The 21,953-nt window shown below is 33.0% G+C and overlaps 1 protein-coding gene across 2 annotated transcripts in view; it reads right to left on the bottom strand.

The window, feature by feature from the left end:
- TLL1 (tolloid like 1) overlaps positions 1–21,953 on the bottom strand; it is a 212,914-nt gene that overhangs the window by 36,424 nt on the left and 154,537 nt on the right. For both annotated transcript variants that reach the window (XM_059174740.1, XM_059174750.1), the window contains 4 exons: positions 14,870–15,065; positions 12,391–12,516; positions 10,165–10,325; positions 6,938–7,118 (listed from right to left, as the gene is read on the bottom strand). In XM_059174740.1, the coding sequence (XP_059030723.1) occupies positions 6,938–7,118; positions 10,165–10,325; positions 12,391–12,516; positions 14,870–15,065 (664 nt within the window). The remainder of the gene's footprint in view (positions 1–6,937; positions 7,119–10,164; positions 10,326–12,390; positions 12,517–14,869; positions 15,066–21,953) is intronic.

The raw sequence follows: 21,953 nt of genomic DNA, 5'->3' as shown, positions 1-21,953 counted from the left end.
AGGTTATATTTCTAGGAAGAATTATTGTCTTTAGATTTGACAGAATGTATTATGATAGAAAATATCAAAATATAATATTACCACAATAGCTGTGGTAATGGTAACTAAAGAGAAATAAAGTTGAAAGTGAAACTGATTACATTGCATGGTATATTTATGTTGTTTGGGAAAAATAATTAATAATTTTAAAATAATCTTTAGAGGAAAAAGAAGGGGGAAGAAAAAAGAAGAAAAAGATTTTATACAGTCATTACTTTCTAAATATCCACAGTACTTTTTCTCCATTGATTAGTGTCTCCTGCCTTCATCTGCACTTTCTCAGGGTGCCTAATATAATTAATGTCACATGAAAATTAAGAGTAATCACAAGACACTACTAGAATATGTATATTCTATATGTATATTCATCTAGAGTTCAGCTAAAATTCAATTTGGCTTATGGCTTATGCAGAATGTGGACTAACGCAAGCAGCAACTAAAAGCAGCAGAGGAAAGTTATCATGCCCAGCAAAGTAGCATATATAACTGTGCCTCTGTGTGTCAAATACATATGAAAAGAGAAAATTTCAGTAAACACAGAAATACTTAAAATTATGTACACAATTTACATCATGCAGTCAAAGAAAGCTATTTATTTCAATAAACATTTTAAGTCCATCCACATTAGTGAATACAGTGAGGTTATTTTTTAAATATTTGTTCTATTTTATTATTTTAGATACTTGTTTTAATGAAAGTAAATAAATTATTCTAATTCAAGTGAATGTGCTTTCTAATTATCTGTTGATGAGAAACAGCAACATCACAAAAGACAAAGTCCATGAATATATTCTGGACTTCTTATGAATGAAAGTCACCAAACTAGAGAAAAAAGCTATTAGCAAACATAATTATGTTTTCATTTTCTTTCCCTTTTTCCTCTTAGGACATACAAACTACAAATATCTTGAACAATGAAAATCCAAAAGAAAGAATGGAGGATGATGCATTTTAACTATTTCTTAGAATGTCTGCATAGTAAATTTAATATTTGGGAATACTATCAGTAACTCATTTGACATTTCCCAGTATCTTCATACTTGAGACACAAAAATTTAAGAATAGTTTTTATTAGTGAGAGAAACCAATGTTTTGCTGAGTAGAAATAAAACATTTATTTTCTGCAGATGGAAATTTGTCTCCTTCTTTGGAATGGACATATCTGCTTTCCATTGCTTCATATTAGATAAAGGAAAGGTCCATTATTAGGAAAGAAGGAGGTGGCATTTTCCCATCAGAGGCCTGCAGAGTATCTCTGAGACTATCAGAAGCTATCAGTCTATGAATAATACATACTGGATGGAACTGAAGTGGAAACCTGTATCAAATTCTTGCAAGATTCAAAAATAAAAATTTTCTCTTTGCAGAAAGCTTCCTTGTCTGTAGGGGGAAAAAAAGGAAAGGGTCCATGCACCAGACCAGAAACATATGAGCAGATATTCTCACAGGAAATGACAAAAGATGACACAAACTGACCCACTTACACTCCTGCATGCACTCACACATGCATGAAAACAGCCCTAATAAACTAATATTACACTATATGTTAACTAACTGGAATTTAAATAAAAACTTAGGGAAAAAAAAGTGCTAATGAATTCTGCTGAGAATCACAACAAAGACACTTTGCTCCTTCAAAAACATGGCAATATTTCAACATGATTAGCAATGAAAAGTTGTCAAAATCATAGGAAAGTTTTAATTTTTAATTATTTGAAATTAATCACATTAACATTTACAGTTTTCTTAGGATAATATAGGGCTATATTTCTTCTAACAATATCTACAAGCATTCCATTAGAGAGACGGGGTACAGGAGGAAAGATGTAAGGAAGTAACTGTATGCAATGAAAAAAACGGCTGAGATGAAGAGCATTCTGCTGAAATCACTTGAATTTGAAGTAGAAAAATCACACAGATCATTTTATCTACTCCTACATGTGTTACAGACAGAAATAAACTGGCAGTCAGGAAAGCTGGGTTTTATTCCATTTTGGCTCCTAAGCAAGTCACTAGGCACTCCAGTACTAGACCTGTGAGAGACATTGCTCTCAAGTGAGGTTTAGTCTCCAAATTCTCTACTATTCACTAATTTAATTCTCATCAATCCACAGTTGGCTAAAGAAGAGAGAATGTTCAACTCTTATTGCTGAAATCGTGTGTTATATTCTTTTCAAACAATGAAAGCTAGAATTAAATTTTTTAAGAAACATCAACTTTGCCAAATATTGACATTTTTTTACTTGTATAAAATCCTATTAATATTTCCTTTATTTTTGGCCCATTTAAAAATAACTTTGTTCTGAGTGGAATACAGTTAACCTTGCTTCACCTCTTAAAATAAATAAGCTATACCACGTATACCTGTGCAGATTTGCATACTTGTATTCAAATGCACAATCATATAAAATTAAGTTTGGTTTTACTATTGCGCAAATTAAGTGATTAGTGTTAATAGAAAAACAAGTCTCATTCAGTCCAAAAACATAACAGTAAAATATTTTTGGACCAGACTATCTTCTAGAAAATGCTTATGCTCTTTCTGATGCAGGTAAAAAACTGAGCAGACACACAGTTTTATATCATGTCCAAATAGCTTTACTTTGTCCTAATTTCCTAATTTGCTTTCATATTACATCATTATAAGGTTTTTTAGTATATCCTAAAATCAATAGAGTATATGACACTTTCATTTTTGTAGGGGGCCTTGTGGACCTCCAACGGTATAATACAGTAAGCTTTAAATGTTCAAGCTATACAATTATTGTCTAATGAAAGATTTTTATTATGTTATTTAAGATTTTGAATTAGAATTCATTGTGATGGTCCTTACTCATATATTTGGAATGAACAGAATTCAACAGCTGAGAGTCATTCTTCTGATCCCATTTCTTAGGTCTAAAGAGTGCTTATTTAAAAGTAGAAGCTATATCCAAAAATAACTAGTATCTCTATGTGATTATTTTATTAAATATTTGTACTTGGAAATGATGCTATAAACATTTTATTTTACTGTACACATTCAAAATCTAAATATATTTTTATGTGTCTTTTTTCTCGATGTATCACTGAGCTGCAAGAAAGAATTACTTTTTGAATAACTTTCCTTCCAAATAAAATGGAATCACCTGTGATCAAATATTGCTTCTTCTTTTTATTGAATCCATAAGACTCTGGAAAAAATAGCTGAACATGTTATATTCCTCAGCATGTTTTCATAAATTCACAACCACTTCTGAAATCTTTAGAACACTGATTACAATCAGAAGCATTTAAGACTCAGTCTTCATAAGATATCTCTTGATTAATATATACACTAGAGTAGCACATTTATTCAATAGTCTATAATAAAATATTAAATGACTATAAAGTTAAAATTGTTAAATTTAACTCAACACAAAATACTTGTGTTAAGATTATTAACCTCATTACTATTTATTAACTAATTTATAAAAGATAATTTTAAAAGTTTCTTCACTCTCAAAGTATATTAGGTAATGTTTGCAAATCTAGAGGCATTTGGGGGTAAAGAAATATGATAGGTGTTTTTCTTCTAAAGTCATTTCAGGGACACCTAGGTGACTCAGTAGGTTAAATGTCCAACTCTTGATTTCAGCTCAGGTCCTAATCTCAGAGTCTTGAGATGGAGCCCCAGTCAGGCTCTGTGCTGAGTGCAGAATCTGCTTAAGATTTTCTCTCTCCCCTTCCCTTCCATCTACCCACTCCCACTCACACATTCTTTCTCAAAAATTAATTAATGATTTAAAGCTATTTTGTATTTAAATTGAAAACTGAGAGAAATTGGATAGAATGCACCATCTTCCCACCTTAGCACACATTCTTGGTATTTTTTACAGCAACTTTCAGGTTTGTTTCCCCCACATGCTTAGCTATATGCACTGTGCAGATAGTTTCCATTAATGTTTTATCATATACACTTTTTTACCTTATAGGATCAGTAAATCATCTTTATGGTGTAGAAAAGTCCACAAAGTGTATTTGCTATAATTTATTCACCATTTTCCCCCTGTCATGCCATTAGGCTGTTTCAAATTTCTATCACTATAATAGTATATTGTAATCCCTCTTCCAGATTCTGAAACTTTTCTCAAGAATAAGATTTCTGAAGCAACGTGAATAGTCATTGTAATGACTCTTGATTCCTATGCTAAATTTCTTTCTAAAGAGTTTGTCACAATAAACCCAGTAATGTATTTTGACAAATTCCCCAAGAGTAAATTTTAACAAACAAACAAAAAAACCTTCAATTTTGTTTGCAAAATATAATATCCTCATGGTTTACGTGTCTACTTTCTGGTAAATATAATGAATTATTTGACTTTGAACACATAATTATGTGTTATTATTTAAAGCATTATTAGATATCTAAATAACATTTTCCATGTGAGTAGAGCCTTTCTATTAAAATAGGTGATCTTCTGTAATTATAGTTCTGTATGATGATCATAAGAACATCAGGTAAACATCTGAATTTGCTGTAATCTCTTGATAGCACCACTTTATTATAATGTTTTGTTTTCCTTTTCCTGTGCAAACATCTTCCCCACTAACAGAAACTCCTAGGAAATTAAATGTAAAATAAATTTAATACTTATCCAGAACCACAGTATTTTAAATATGAATCTGACAAACTGCTGATATTTTTCAATGTATCAAAAAGAAAGCACAGGAAGTTTACACTTAATAATAGTCATTTTGGACTTTACAAAATAGTAACCTAATAATGAAGTAAAAAATATGTCTGTTGTTTTTCAGGTCAAGAAGATGTTCAGTGTAACACTACATGCTCTTTGCAAAAAGCATGATCAGCTCTTAGATAAGCCAAGACAAACTGGGCTTTAAATTCTTTATGACACTAAGCAGTTTATTTAACTCCTCAGCAGCTTCACCTGTCAAGTGAATGTAATAATGAGACTGTGACAGCTTTATTTTGATTACTAAAAAGATGATGCATGCCTGCATAATAAATTCTCAAAATGGTAGCTATCATATGAACACTTGGGGTTTAATTTCCCCCCTTAAACCTCATAGTTCCATTTACTTAACTACCCATATTCCATCAAACAATTTAGTCTAGACTCTAACGAAAGGAATCACTATCACCTAGTTGAATTATACTTTTTAAATATAGCACTGATAAACACCAAAAGCAGACACAACTTCCTAAATGATCTGCACCAGTAAATATGATTTATAGCAAATTAGTTATTATTAACTCAAGTATTACCAAGGTACTTGGATAATGTTATAAAGCACAGTCACATAGAGACGGGAATAGAGTCTATGTCCTTGGATGTGCTGAGGAACAGCATCTTCTTCATGTACCTTCATATCTGTATTATAAGAATTAAAGTAGCACATTTTATATCTTAATAGTATCCTTCCAAAGACACAAACTATCTTTACAATTTGGAAAGTTTTTCCTAACCAATAATATCAGATAGTGAATTTTAAATAATCTGAGTAGCTTTCAATTTAATCATACTTTGCCACTATATACGTAGCATGCATCCTTTAAAAAAGTAAATATTAAGTAAAATGTATGACTCTGATAAAGCAAAGAGGATTCATAATGTTTTTTTAATGATAAAATGTATTCACTTTATAATTTCAATATTTAAAATAAATATTTAGGAGGTTCTAAAATGAGAACCTTTGTCTCTAATCACTGGGTCATCTAAAATCTGTAAAACACATATGATATTTGTAAAATAGTGAAGTCTAAGAATGTCTTGCTTTCATCAAAATAGGATAGTAAAATGCTACTTTGAATAACATAAGTCTTAAATTAATGCCTGAGAAGAATTTTTAAAAGGCAATTAAATCTGGGGGAAGGAAGGCATGGAGAATAAGAGAGCCAAGATCCTTTGTATTTTGAGTGTTCTTCTGTGTATGACTTGGACCTCAATGGAACTTGTGAACCATTAACTTCAATTACACTGAAAACCCCAAACAAACCCTGAGCACTGTAAATCTCATTAATTTTAAACACATGGGGATTGGAATAAACGGACTTTGAATTAATTCAATCCAAATTACCTAATATTAAAATATAATTGGAATTCAGTTGCTTTAAATTGCTTGGCAGTCTGAAAGGCAGACTGCTATACTAAGGTTTAGTAAAATTTTGTCTATTTTTGAAGTTTCAGAATATCTTTGTAAGTAAGGTATGACTCCAAAATTGGAAAAATAAAGGAATTTCACTGGTGCTTTCATATATTTCCTTAGTGTTGGGACACATTTTATCAAATTTCAGCTCTAGACAAGGGAAATTTTACTATGAGTTGGTTAAACTAAACATTAAATTCGAAACAGAAGTGTCAACTGCTTAATATACTTGATAATCTATTATTCTTAGTAAAATTTGTAATTTCTATATTTGTAGGTTTCATTCTCTTATCCTTTCTAAAGTGATGAGGCAAAGTATGATTTTAATATCAGGTTAACCATAAGTGAAAATATAATCATAAGAGGAATAAGAAATATTTGCTAAATAATAAGAATAAAAAATATGTTGCTAAAAAAAAAAAAGATAAATCATTTTGAAACAGCCTGCCACTTTTTGGAAGTCTTTTATCATTATCCCTATACACTTATAAAGTCACTGTTTGAAAATATTATTTTAATAATTTTGTGTTATTTGTACTAGCCTTTATAATATTTGATTATTAAGTGTTTGAAAGCTATATTTCATCAGGTCCCCAACTATCAATATTCTAATTATAAGTAAAAAAACTGTTAAACCTAGGATAAATGTGCATGCACTCTATGTCTCTCCAAGTTACATTTCCAGGAAACTATGAAAAGTAGATAATAATGAAAGGCAATCCACCTTCAAAGGCCATGATATGCACATACAGCATGTGAATACTGATACCTGAGAAGAAATGTGCTTTGAAGCCCTTCTTGGATACAGTATTGTCAGATCTGAATTCAATTCTCATATTGTTGAACTGAGACGTGATCACGTCAGGCACTTCGGCACCACAAAATTTGCCATGCAACTTAGACTCAGAGGAAAGGCCACTCCAAATCTCCACATAATCGTATTTGCAAACCTAGAAAAGACATGGTTATGACAGTCACCAGATTTTAAAGTATCAGTGGTTGACATTTATTTTTGAAAAATTTATCATGTTTTTTTCCCCTCTTTACTTCTCTGGTAGTCAAACTGGAATTAATACATAAAGAAAAAAAATCAGGGAAAGAGTCCAAATATGAGGCAGATGGCATGAAAAATAGATTAGAGAATTTTGCTCTGAATATCTGTAAGAGTTATATATACCAATGTGTGCGTGTTTACGTATATTTACAGCATGTATCTTTTCCAAAAAATAGAGTTTAGGAGAACTGAGATACATATTTGTTGAGACAATGGTGCTGATGGTTACAAGAACAGTATTTGCTGACTTAAAAAAAAATTGTTTAAATTTTCACGAAGAACTGTGAAAGAATTTGTCCTGTCTGTCTTATTTAATGCCGACAACAGTGACATGAAACTGATACACCTAGTCTATGAAATGACAATTAACAACAGAAATGTTCCTTTCTATGGTAAAGAAGAGAAAACTGAGGTTCAGAAATTTCTAAATAACTTGTCCAAAATTATACTTATCATATGTAGCACTTCAGGGAAAATAGCACTGAGTTTGGCTTGGTCTGATGCTATCTCCCAGAAAAACTATGTTCTAATCAGAAGGGCACTCTTAGGAAATTTCAAAGGAGACAGACATTGGAGGATACAGTAAAAAGGATACTTTGCCTTTCAAACTTATCAAACAAATTGATATTTCTTAATTTCTTCGAGTTGCCAGGCACTATAAAATTACTCTTCAGCTATGCTGCAGGATTGCAAACAAATCTACGTGGTGGAATGGAGAGGGGAACTGACAGTACGGTGAAGTAGACTCATTCTGATTTATATGTAATGCACTAACAACACCGAAATGGAAGAAGCTAAGTGAATGCAGGTATCCTCCTAAATTTTACAACTTCCAACAGATGTTTCCATAATACACTTCTCCAAAGTTTCACAGGGCACATTCTAAAGAATACATCTTGCATGAATGACCTTATTACATAAATGTCTAATTAGCAAAGTTTAACAATGCATACAATTGAACCCTGGGGCATGATCTGTACTTTGCAATATGTCAACTCAAATTACTGGTTCTTGTGATATTAATTAGGTGATAAAAAAGCAAAATACCGCTAGGAAAGTTTTCAAAAGTCTTCTATCTACTTTGTTAAAGCTGTAACATCCATTTTCAGAGGGCTCTGACATAGGGTAGGAGAATTTTACCGAGTTTAAAGTTGTTTGACATCATCTTTGCTTTTGTATATCTATATAATAACTAAAACAATGAAGTAAAGTTTTAACTTAACCCAGTAATCTACAAGTCAAGTTTTGGCTCATGCCTTCATTTTAAGAAAATAAGACATCAAACCACAAAAACGGCCTTTCACATAGCAACGTCATTTTACGTTTACGAAACTTGGGATATGTTAGAGAGTTTGTGAAGGATCCTCCCAGGAATAAAGACCACCACCATGGGAAGAATGCTTTCAGAATACAATGACCCATTTATTTCAAACCCTCTACCCTCCTTCCTCCTGAATATAAACTTCCAGACTTCATAGTAACATCTTTCAACTAATGAATCAAAATGTCATATCTGTCACAGCTGATCGCTTTAGAGGAAATGGAGAGAATAGAAGTCATTCAACAACAAGTTCATGTCAAATCACAGAACCAGTAGGGAGATTACCATGTTAAAAAAATGTTGCTCTTATGAAAACTTTTCTAAAAATGCTGTAAAAATATTTTATTCATTTTAATAGTTCTCTAAATTTCAGGTAATTATTAAGGGAAAATTTTGTTTCATGTGGGCAAAGTATGTTAGAAATATAAATAGCAGATTTTGTTATCATAAAACAGAACACACAATGTAAGGAGGATCTTGAAAGGTACACTAAGTTCACCATATTTTAAACTTTATTATCCTTTAAGGAAACACAAAAGTCAGCAACTTCTTTTTACCTCAAAGCCATCAGTAGCACTAAAAAATCCACATAAGTGCCTTGACTACAATTGGCAGAATTAAGAGGAAAAAAGTCATTAAAAAGAGATAAAGAAAAGTGGGGGGAGGGGGAAGAAGCAAAGATACTATACAAAGACAACATAATGGTATAAAATCCACAAATATCATCAACAAGTGTTGCTCAGGAGCATAAATATACTATATTTCTGTTTTTTCACTTCTTTACAAATGTTCAACAGATATATACCAGATACAAAATAATATTTGAGTTAATTTTATCATACTTAGAAGATTTAAATCATGTTCACTTTAAAATAAACACAGAAAAGAAGTCACTAGAAGAAAGGATATGAAAGGATATGGAAATTAGAATAAGAAAAGAAAGTAGGAAAGCTCAAACAAAACTGAAATTCAGCCAATGTTGACCAACCACACAAAGGACACAGCTCTGAAAGTTCTTATTTCTAGGCTTAACATTCCATTTGAATTTGGTGTGTGTGCACTAGCACATAGGAACTCTCAAATAAATGATTTCACTTGTTTGATGTAGTCACATGGAAGAAAACTGGACATTTATCACAATAAGTTACATTTTATAAAGGAAAGATAGTGTCAACTAAATGTATCTTTGTTAAGATTCAAAGTATAGCAGGTTCTCCTAACTGGCTATATTTGTTATGACTCAACCAGTGGATTTTGAATTTTGACGAACTGTTTTTTTTTTTTTTTTTAGAAAATTCTATGTGACATGAAGCTGACCCTATTTTTTTCATAGTTCTTTCACAGATCGAGAAATTACTGTATATTAATACACTATGTAAAACTCCTTCTGGGTATTTTTCAATCTCCCAGAATTAGTCCAAAATATTATCCAATGCCAACAGGAATTACAAGTAATTGTAGAAATGAACAGGAGAACAAAAAAAGACGATGACTTCTCTGTGGTTATGCTACTGAAATCCACGCTCCCTCCATTCCTTCCTTCCTTCCGTCTTTCCATTTACCAGTTTGTCTTCAGAGTCCCAAAACACAACAGAAAAAGTTATGTTTATTATTCACTTACTTCATTGCCCTCCAATTCAAAAAACTCAAACTTCATGGAAATTCTGTATTGGGTTGGTGCAACCACCTGCCACACACAGTTTTTATTAGGAGGGTACTCCTTGGGCCATCCTGGAGTGGTTATGGTACCATTAAGCTTGGTAAGAAGTCCACCGCAAGCCGCTAGAAGGAAATAAGAAGACAAGGTTTTCCCCTAATAGAGTCAACCTCTTCTTAGCACCTTTCCACTGACAACCAAATGTCTCAGCATTCAATTTCAATCATCTTCCAGATTTTTCACAATCTAGAAAGATGCAGTCTCTGTTCCTTAGTTTTTAGTACAACTATTTTAATCATCAAATCCCATTCATAAAATGTTAATCTGTAGCTTTGGACCCAAGCAAAATACGGCTGTATGACATTTCAGATCACTTTAAAGTTAAAGAAGCAATATAAAGATAACTGGGTGTCAGTTGTCTTATCTTTTAAATGGGTATAATAATATCTATACCATATTGATGTTAAGAGAATTAATGGAAAGATAAGCATAAAGCACACTACAGTCCAATGTAATGAAACCAAAATCAACTGCTTATTTCTTCAAATTCTTTTTCCCCAAGATAAGCAACTCTTGTAGTTACTTGAGTTAGTAAACAAAATAAACTAGAATAAGGAGGTCATTTTATCATTCCAAAACTCCATTTAACAACTATTTTCTTTATCTTTTGAATGATCTATTTAAAAGGTGTAGCATTTAATATGTTACTTCTCTTCCTTATTGTTAATGAAATTAGCAAAATAATGGAATCCAAACAAAAGAGAACATATATTGTACAAGGTATGTAATTAATTCCAAGGGAGTCAAGAGTTACCTAAAGTAACCAGTCTCTTTAACAGCCTTTGTGTGTATACATGCACGAGCGCACGCATGCATGTGTGTGTGTATTATTGCATTTATAAATGTATTGTAAAAATAACCGGTACTTTCATATTTACCACTTTTTGGTGAATTATTAAAAAGTAAAATAATTATTTTTAGGCATCACACAGAACTAATAGTCATGCTACCTTAGTATTTGGTATATAATGTTCTCTGTTTTAAAGATACTACATTGCCTTCATAACTGTGTCTATTTTATTCTAGTACAGAGAACAGACTAGTAGTTTCATAGATAGGATGGAGACCTTTGCCCAAGAGAAAATTTTAAATTTTTAAGTAGAAACGGATAGTCTCTGACTTTTTTTATTTAGGTCAGTTAAGGGTATGGCATTTATTCATTAAGCAAATAAGTCTGTCACCTTTACCACTGTTATGTCCTGTATTACAGATACAGTAGAGAACAAGGTGCTCATTTTGGGGAGTTTACATTTAACATTTTTGTGAGAACCACCACAAGTAAACTTCATAATTATGTAACTATAAGTAATGTTAAACTGCTACAAGTTCTATGAAGATGATTTTGGCAGACATGTTGAGAGACGAATCAAGGAGGATAGAACAGAGGAAGGAAGATAAGCCCCTTTATGTTGTAACTTAAGTATGGGGCTTGACATAGGGTGGCACAGGGGACGTGAGGGGGAAAAAAGAGCAGCTTTAAATTCTGAAGGAAGTGATCATTAAGACATGGCAACAAAACATTGCGTAGGAAATATCTTAGGATGTATGAGGAAATGGAGAAAACACAGCAAAATCTCTTGTTTATGAATCATTTATTAATAAAACAGATTTATCTCCTGCTTTATGTCTGTGCTAGATGCTAGAAATACAAAAATAATTCAGATTCAGGATTCTGCACTTTAGTAAGGGAGAGGTACCCATAAACTATGTTAAAAAAAAAGTAAAAATAAATGGTAGATGGATGGATAAAATCTAGACCTAGACAGAGATAAAAATAGAAATATATATATAGAGAGAGAGATGATATAGGTAAATAGAGTAAGAAAGAGAGAGGGAGAGAGAGGAGAAATACATAGAAATATACATCAGATAAACAAGATGGCCTGATAACCAAAGGAGGAAATGACTGATTCTGTAACAAGCACACAGGCAACGCTTCATGTTAACAATGACTACCAACTGAGTCTTACCAGTTGAGGAAAGAGATTACTGTAGAGGAAAGGAAGGGAGGCAGACGAAAAGAGAATGAGAAGGTATTAAAGAAAGAAGGAATGGGGTGGCTGGGGTGGGGTCGGGGCACGGGGTAGTGCAGGTTCATGCAGGGAGCTCTACATGCAAATGCGACCCTACCTTCACAGCTCCTCTTGTCAGGTCCTAGCTCATAACCAGGCTCACAAGCACACTGATAACTTCCCAGTGTGTTCAGACACCGCTGCTCACAGCCCCCACGGTCAGGTTTGGCACACTCGTCTTCCTCTACAAAGATGTCGAGAGAGGTAGAGAACAACCAGAGTATAACGTTTTACATACTAGGGTGTAAATTTTTTTTTAAATAGGACACTTAATAACTGAATGAAACGAAAACAACTGATCTCTTCTACAAAGGAGCAGGAACAACTTGCAAGCCTTTGATACATGGTATACCAGAATTCATGTTGCTGTAATCTAAGAGTTGTGTTAAGAACCAAGGGAAGGACTAGAAACATAGCAGTGCCAACCGAAGATCACGTTATCTTCAACATATATGTGGGTTGTTTGCTTTTTTGTTTTTTCTAATTTCAAGGTTAAAGGGAAATCTTACACCAGAGAATGCCCAGAATAAAATAGAAAAACTTATTGAAAAAACAGCTTCACTTGTTGATTTCATAGTATAATTTGCTAGATATTCTGAAAAATGCTTTTAAAGAAATGCCATTATCAAGAAACAGCTTATGGTGAATATAAATTGAAAGAAAATTCTGAAATTTACTGGACCTCTTTAAAGTATTCAGTGTTTATTATATAGACATATTGATCCAGGAAATAGAAAAATTCCATATTTTGTAACTACATACACTATTTTATTGTATATGGAAACATTAAAATGTATATATGAAAATATATAAATATATATGTATGAAAAATATACAGTATTAAAACAATGTACATGACAAGGTACACCCTAATCTCAATTCCCAGGGGTAATCAAGTATGAGTTAAGAAAATAGCAAACAGGGGCACCTGGGTGGCTCAGTAGGTTAAAACCTCTGCCTTCTGCTCAGGTCATGATCCCAGGGTCCTGGGATCGAGCCCCACATTGGGCTCTCTGCTCAACAGGGAGCCTGCTTTCCCCTCTCTTTCTCTGACTGCCTCTCTGCCTACTTGTGATCTCTGTCTGTCAAATAAATAAATAAAATATTTAAAAAAAAAAAAGAAAATAGCAAACAATATTCTTGGAGAAATTCTTCACTGGCCAAACTCCAAGCATTTTTTTTTTTTAAGATTTTATTTATTCATTTGAAAGAAAGAGAACACAAATAGGCAGAGAGGCAGGCAAAGAGAGAGGAAGGGAAGCAGGTTCCCCGCTGAGCAGAGAGCCAGGAGCAGGGCTCCATCCCAGGACCCTAGGATCATGACCTGGGCCTAAGGCAGAGGCTTTAACCCATTGAGCCACCCACGTGCCCCATTCCAAGCATTTTTGATAACCAAATATATAAGCGTCATAGGAGAGAATCTTGATGGTATGTTTCTTCTACTATAAAATACTACAAAACTAATGCATATATATGTAAAATTTAATGGATACTTTGAATGCATTTAGTGAAACTACCAGGGTTCTCTGCCTTTCAAGTCATATGGTAAATACCTAAGTAATTCTCAGGGAAAATACAATATTATACTATTCTTTAAATAACACAATGTTGGGTTATTAATTGCACTAAATTTTGACATACACAACCTAATCCATCATTTATTCTATAAAAGTCAATGTAAAATTTTTTTTTCTCTCCCAGTAAAAGTTTTATTTTATAATGACATACTTAATGTTAAGTGACTATGAATTTTCTAAATGCAAATTTTTATGCTATTTGCACTAAAATGGTTTTGTTTGGGGGTGCCTGTGTGGTACAGCTGTTTAAGGGTCTGATTCTTGGTTTTGATCTCAGGATCTTGAGATTAAGCCCTGAGTCGGGTTCTGTGCTCAGCATGGAGTCTGTGTGAGGATTCTCTCTCTCTTCCCTCCATACCCTCTCAAATAAATAAGTCAACTTTTAAAAATAAATAAATAAAATGGTTCTTTTTACTTCAGTAATGCACACCAAATAAGGGAGATGAAAATATACTAATATTTGGATATGTGATTTAAAATTAAAGCTGGTCAATAATAATTCTTTGCCAAAGGACATTTTAGGTATCAGAAGCGTCTGCTAAGGAAGGCCCTACATTATTTCCAACATGGTGAAACATTATTCTCTACAAGGTGGTTTAGAAACACTGTCACCTGGAAATAAATTGATGAATGACTTCTTCTGGATACAAATTTTATGTTGACTACATTGCAAATGTTTTTTCCCTGTTTAAATTCCCTTTCTGGATTTTGCCATTTTGACTATTTCATAAAAATGGATGGTAGGATATCCTAATGGAGTTCCTGCCCTGTGCTACAAAATTCAAAATTCCAGTATTTTACCAATGATCTTTTACATCAAAAGTCATTCAAATATGCCTAATGCACAGTGCATGATTAACTTCCAGTATTACTTTTCTGTAGTTCTCTCTTAACTCAATGTTAAATATCACATTTTCCCCTAACAAAGAAAATCTCATACTTTGAATTACTTCAAATTACCTTTAAAGAAATTGGCAGCAAACCCTGCCTTGTTCACAGTTCCATCAGAAACAAATTTCATCCACAAGGTATTGGAGGTAGATCTGATATCTTCAGGTTTATCATAACCACAGAAACGTCCTATCAAAGGACTATTTTCACTGGTTCCGTCTCGAACTTCCAGGTAGTCATAGGCACAGTTGTCATGTCTTTCAATCTGCAACAATAAAAATATGGGAAGATACATCTCATTAATAGATAAAACAATTTTTGTAGAAAGAGCATTATGTGTTCTCAGTGCCATAGTACTGACAGGGTCATATAACAAGTTACTTATACCAAATGGGAGCTCTTCTTGTGAGCATGCGTGACAATATCTATACCACTCATGAATAAAGGGCCTATTTTTCTGGTTCACAGAGACACATAAATCTATGGAACTGCGTGTCCACATGCATCAAAATCAACATAAGTTAGCTGCATTTAAAAAAAGTAAAATAAAATATAAGTACTAATTTTTTTGCAAAAAAGAGCTAAAAAAAATCCAGACTTAAAATTATCATTAACAATCTGAATCAGGTATTCATAAGCAATGTATAATTTGTTCTGTAACATAAAAATTGCTGTTAGTTCATCAACGAAACTATTAATTTATTCATAGAGAAGTCTGATTCAACTCTGTTGATAAATATTGCACTGTTTTAAGTTATACATCTCTTTTTAAAGGAAAATTTGGTAATATGAAATTACATACTTCCTAGTCTACGTAATTCTTTACCCATAGTCAGCATAGCTGTAGCAAGACTATTGTATGTAGAATCAACACTGGCTATTCCTTCCTCAGAGTAACCTGTCTGTTCAGGTGAGCCCTTTTACCCCAATACACTCTTCTTAATCCATATAACCTGCAGGAACTCAATCTCTTTCCTTAAAACATTAAATGCAAGTAAGAACTCAGACCCAAAAAGCTTTAGGAAGAACTTCATGCTCATGGACCTATGTTTTAGCCCCAAACTTCTAAAAACAACAAACCAAAATTTAAAAATTGTTTTTCAAACTATAAAACAATTTCTAAATAAAGTTCTTACCTTTTTTCCTACATAAAATGGGTATTAGCCCCAAACTCTTAATAAATTAAATACTTATTAGATATTTAAATCTAGAAAATACAAACACCTAAAATCAATAAGCCGTGCAAAGTATCACATCCTGTCAACTCACATTCAACATACAATTCACTAATTTATGGAATTCTTCTATTAACAAAAAACGAATGTCAGAGAATACATTCATTCCATGGAACCATGGTCTGAATTGACAACTGCTGGTATAGCTGGTTGAAGAATCTATTTCATAATTTTGTCAATACATTAAGAATGATAACCTTCAAATGAGATACCATGCGGACAAATAGAAAACAGATTCTGAAGGACAGATTAGATCAGAACTAATTATTACATTTGCTGCTCATCTTTTCCCAACCACAAATCAGGATGCATTCACTCCTTCAATGAATATTCAGTGTCTGCTCAATACTAGGCGTTCTTCTCACTGCTTGGTGTGCATCCTTTAGCAAAATAACAAAGAGCCTCACCCTCTTGGACCTTACATGCTACTGTTGGGTAGAGAGCAAAGAGATAACAAACAAGATAAACAGTGAAATCATAAAATATTTGCAACCAATAAATTCTATGGAGAAATATAAAGTGAAACAAGATGAAAGGTATGAAAAGTGAGGAAGCAAAGTTTATAATCTTAAATTATACCATCAGTAGGTACACTTTGGGTTTGATTTACAAATCATGTTTTTTTCCTAAAAATGTGTTTTCTCTGCATGTGGAATTAAGGGAAAGAATGGGAAAATGTTCACTATAAAAAGTATCTCACTTTTGGGCAGCTGGGTGGCTCAGTGGGTTAAGCCTCTGCTTTCAGCTTGGGTCATGATCTCAGGGTCCTGGAATGGAGTTCCGTATCAGGCTCTCTGCTCAGCAGGGAGCCTGCTTCCTCCTCTCTCTCTCTCTCTGCTTGCCTCTCTGCCTACTTGTGATCTCTCTCTGTCAAATAAATTAAAAAAAAAAAAGTATCTCACTTTTTAAAGCATATTTTTAAGACTACAGCTGTTTAAATGGAGAGATGGCCTGGGAGAGCTAACAGTGATACTGGTAACTTAATTAGTCACCAGGGATGACAAGGCCAATCTGACCAGGTATATTTTATGCTGTCTTTTCTCAGTCTTTAATATACTCCTTCCAAAATCACCGTTCTCTATAAATATGAAAACATTTCCAGATGGCCATAGGGCTTTCTTCGGTCAGGGGGACACATTTTCATCCCAAACTCTCCAGGTATAGGCTTGATAAAAGAATGAGCAACACTGAACTGGTGACAAACTGTAGAAAATAAGAGAGGTCTCAGCAAGCTCCCCTCACCTGCCTGGGTGAGAGGCACAGAACAGATTGCTCCTGACTCAGGAATCATTTTGGAAGAAAAGGGAAAGAATAAATTAGAAGAAGAAAGGAAGTGAGAATATACAATAAAGGGGCTGCTTTTCATAGGTCAACTAAGAAAAATAAAATTGGTTGATATTATAAGCCATACTAAAAAAATAAGAAGCCTAATTAGAAAGTGTTATTAATTACTGTTTTGAGGAAACAATGGCTTTCAAAAATTACTATGTTAACAAGGAAGAAACCAAGATAGACACTACCAAAAAAGAAACCAAAAAAACCTGTACTTTGTTCTTCTAATAGACACATAATGGATCTCTTTTTAAATTTCAACTTAAATTATCTGTATATTTACTCTTTACTTAGCAAAAAATTAGAGGTTTAAATATTTTATATGATAAAGTATAAATATTTCATGGATAAAAGGCATGAAAATGGTCAATTTCAGGATTAATTCTACTGTTACCTATTTATGAATTATGTATTTCATACATATTAAATATTATGCACTTTGTGTAAGGGGTAACTCAACAGAAACTTATATTGTATTTTCACAAAGCAAATGCAGTTGTTCCTGCCTAGAATGTAAAATGTACCTCATATATATGAATTTATGATATTTAGAAATGCATTATCCCTTTACAACACTCCTAGATATCTTATCAATGACCTCAACGATCTTTACTTATTTTTCAGTATAACTCTATTAATTCAATTGTAATGTGTGCACAATGAATCTGCCCTATTGGTGTTAATTATGATTATAGCTCTTCAACTACATCTATACAAGAGTAATGATGGTGAGCACAAATGAAAGTTTGAGTTGTTTTAGTTATGTCATTTATGTAACATTTTCTTCAGCTATATCAATTACTTTATAAATTAATATACAGAATGGATAGAAATAAATATGGTTGAGGCTAAAAAGTGGATAAGTCCATTGGTATTTTGCCAGTAAGCTCCATGAGAAGGAAGAACAACAAAGTCAATGATTTATAAAAACAAAAAAGAAGAAGCAGTTTCTTTTGGAGTTACAGCATGGACCCAGTTCCTATCTAAAACCTGAATGCAATGTCGTGCACAATTACACATCTAATAAATATGTTTTGATAATGATGATGCTGATTTATTACAGACTTCAAGATAATCAGAGCACAAACCATATACAAATGTGACAAGTTTATCGTAATGTAAACAGACCTAATATGTACATACAGAACACAACAAAAGTGACAGTTAGCACTGAACAGTTTTTAGGAAACTGAAATTTAAAAGATACTAGAAGGAGATTGAAACACACAGAAAAGAAAGAATGAGTACAAAGGTTAGCCAGAAGGGATTAATATTATATTTCATTACTGTGTAGAGCTCATGCCTTTACTGGCAGGTTAGAAAAGAAGCATGGAAAAGCTGAGTGATGTTTATTTAGCAAGAACTAAAATCAATTAAATGCAACCTAAAGTAGTTAGCCGCTCATTCTAAAACTGCAAACCAGTGCTGAGTTTTGTGGTCAAAAGAAAGGACCAGGCCCAGACTTAGGATCCATTCATACACTTGGTCTTCATTTTATAATCGAATTTCCAAATAAATATTACAAAAAAATCTACCTCATTATTTGTAAAAAGCTCCAAAAACTCCAAAACTTCTAGATAATGATTTCAATAAAAGCTCCTCGATATTCCATGAAAAACTAAAATTAGATTGAGAAGTTCTCCACTTGATTCAATAATCCCACTTCAGGGTATATATCTAAAAAATTGAAAGCAAGGGGGCGCCTGGGTGGCTCAGTGGGTAAAGCTTCTGCCTTCCACTCAGGTCATGTTCTCAGGGTCCTGGGATCAAGCCCCATGTTGGGCTCTCTGCTGCGCCTACTTGTGATCCCTCTCTCTCTGTTAAATAAATAAATAAGATCTTTAAAAAAAAAATTGAAAGCAGGTCTGAAAGAGATATTTGTACCTTCATGTTTATACCAGCATCATTCACACTAACCAAAGGTGGAAGCAATCCAAATGTCCATCAATGGAAGAATAAATCAACAAAATGCCGAATATATATGCATGGAATGTTCTTCAGCTTTAAAAAGAAAGGAAATCCTTTCATGTGCTACAACATGGATGAACCTTGCAGATGTTACACTGAGTGAAGTAGAGTCAGAAAAAGGCAAGAACCAGATGATTCCACTTACATGAGGTACCTAGAGTAGTCAAATTCATAGTGACAGAAAGTAGAAATGTGCTTGCCAGCACTTGGAGGCAGGGGAGAAAGAGGAGTTGTTTGGGGGTATAAAGTTTCAGTTTTGCAAGATGAAAAGAGTTTTGGGGACTGGTTGCACAATGTGTATGAACCTAACACTACTGAACTGTATACTTTAAAAATGTACAAGATAGTACATTTAAGATAGTAAATTTTGTATTTTTTATTTTACTATAATAATGAAAACAACCCTCTCCTATGACTGTTAACAATGTAGTTTTAAAATATAATTAATATAATCCACTACACAAATGATTTAACTTCTACCAATAATATAATTTAAAATCGTATACCCAGGGAACAATGCTAAACTCATTATTTTTTGCTTTGGAGGAAAAAATGTTCAATGAAAGTGTGACTAAAAAACAATGTAGATTAGCATTCATCATTAAAAATTAATTTGGGGAATTTCCATATCTGTGTAGATTTCCCATATGTATACTACTACATACACTCTTGTTAAAATGATAAAAATAAATTAATTTTAATAATGGGAAAATTGCAGTAGAGTCTAAGACATAATGCTATCAACAAAAGGAATTTTATAAAAAAGAAGAAAAGCTTAATAAAGATCATTATTTTAAAATTTGTTACTATCAGACTTAGTATTTCATTATTTAATAATTATTTTTTTTTTTTTTTTTTTTAGAAAACAGTTCTTTTTTTTTTTTTTTTTTTTTTAAAGATTTTATTTATTTATTTGTCAGAGAGAGAGTGAGAGCGAGCACAGGCAGAGTGGAAGGCAGAGTCAGAGGGAGAAGCAGGCTCCCCGTGGAGCAAGGAGCCCGATGTGGGACTCGATCCCAGGACGCTGGGATCATGACCTGAGCCGAAGGCAGCTGCTTAACCAACTGAGCCACCCAGGCGTCCCAAATAATTATTTTATTATTATTATTTAGTATTAATTAATATTAACACACAGTTCATTACAGCTCAAAAACAGAGAAAAAATATATACATCCAACCATGTGATAATGAAAATCATGAGTCTGGGTTAGGTCTACTTCCATGTGATTTGGATTTTTTAATGCTGCCATTCTAGCTTTTTCTTTCATGACAGTTACTTCTAAGTCATTCTTAAATTTAATAAATATTCACTGAAGGGTGCCTGGGTGGCTCAGTTGGTTAAGCGGCAGTCTTCGGCTCAGGTCATGATCCCAGAGTCCCGGGATCAAGTCCCGCATCAGGCTCCCACCTCCACAAGGAGCCTGCTTCTCCCTCTGACTTTCTCCCCTCTCATGCTCTCTCTCACTCTCTTGCTCAAATAAAAATAAATAAAATCTAAAAGAAATATTCACTGAAAACTTACTATTGACAGAAAATATACATTTGAAAATGTATAAACGGTGGTGAATAAAATAGACATGTCCCTGACTGACAAACATATGCTGATTAAACACCACAAATACACAAATGAAGACAGCTATAAAGGAAAAGATTTAATAATATGAGGGCATATAGACACCTCTCTCTGCTACCAGGATCTGGGTTCAATAGCGTACGTCCATGGAATGGATTTCAGTCACAATGCTACTAATTATGAACTGTGTGACCTTGGGCAAGTTTATTTAAATGAACACATGCTAATCTTTCAGAGTAGAAATACAGCCTAAACCATAAATCTGAAGAGCTACTTAATTATCTTTTAAATCATCAACCAATATGTATTCTTAGCCAAACATCCAAAAACAGTAAATGGCAAACAGAAAAATGTTAACTAATTAAGATCTCTTTGTCTTGGCTTCCTAGGTCATTTAAAAGACTACTTAACTTAAACAATATAAAATATTTAAAGGAATTAAAGGATTACTTGTAGTCAGGCAATCCTCAAAGTATCAAGATAAGAACTTTTGAACATAGTTTACAATTGTGCAGCTTGCAGTAATAATGGGTAAGACTATTAAACATTTGTGATTTTTCTAAGGGAAGTACAACCAAATCAGAGTGTATAGAAAGGCTGACAAGTACCTCAAACTTAATCCCACTTAAATTAATGTATGTGGGGATTTCAGTGTAAACATAAGTAAGCTCCAGATTTATTTTACTTCTTTTCCGCTTTGTGGACATTTCTTTGAAGTTGTTACTATAAACATTTCCAATCTCTGAAACTTTTACTCTTCTGTATTTCTGCACACTGAAAGTGCTTGCACAAAGCAGTAATATAGAGGTTTCTTTACAAACAACTCCAAAATTATTTCTGAAATGATCTACATCCTCATTCAGACCTACTGCAGTATTGGTCTTAAGAAGAAATGTGTCATAACTACTAGAGAAGAACAAGGTTCCCAAATGGTAAAATTACAGATGTATCAGAAGTCTATTGACCACCAAACAGTATCCTTTCCTACTCAAAGATACCTGAAATTCATTAGCAAAGACCCTTGTTCGGATTTTCTTTCTGTACT

This window comes from Mustela lutreola, chromosome 1 (assembly GCF_030435805.1).
Source record: "Mustela lutreola isolate mMusLut2 chromosome 1, mMusLut2.pri, whole genome shotgun sequence".
NCBI classification, from domain to species: Eukaryota; Metazoa; Chordata; class Mammalia; order Carnivora; family Mustelidae; genus Mustela; species Mustela lutreola.
Note: the sequence above shows the minus strand (reverse complement) of the source record. Positions and strands in the feature narration are given on the sequence as shown.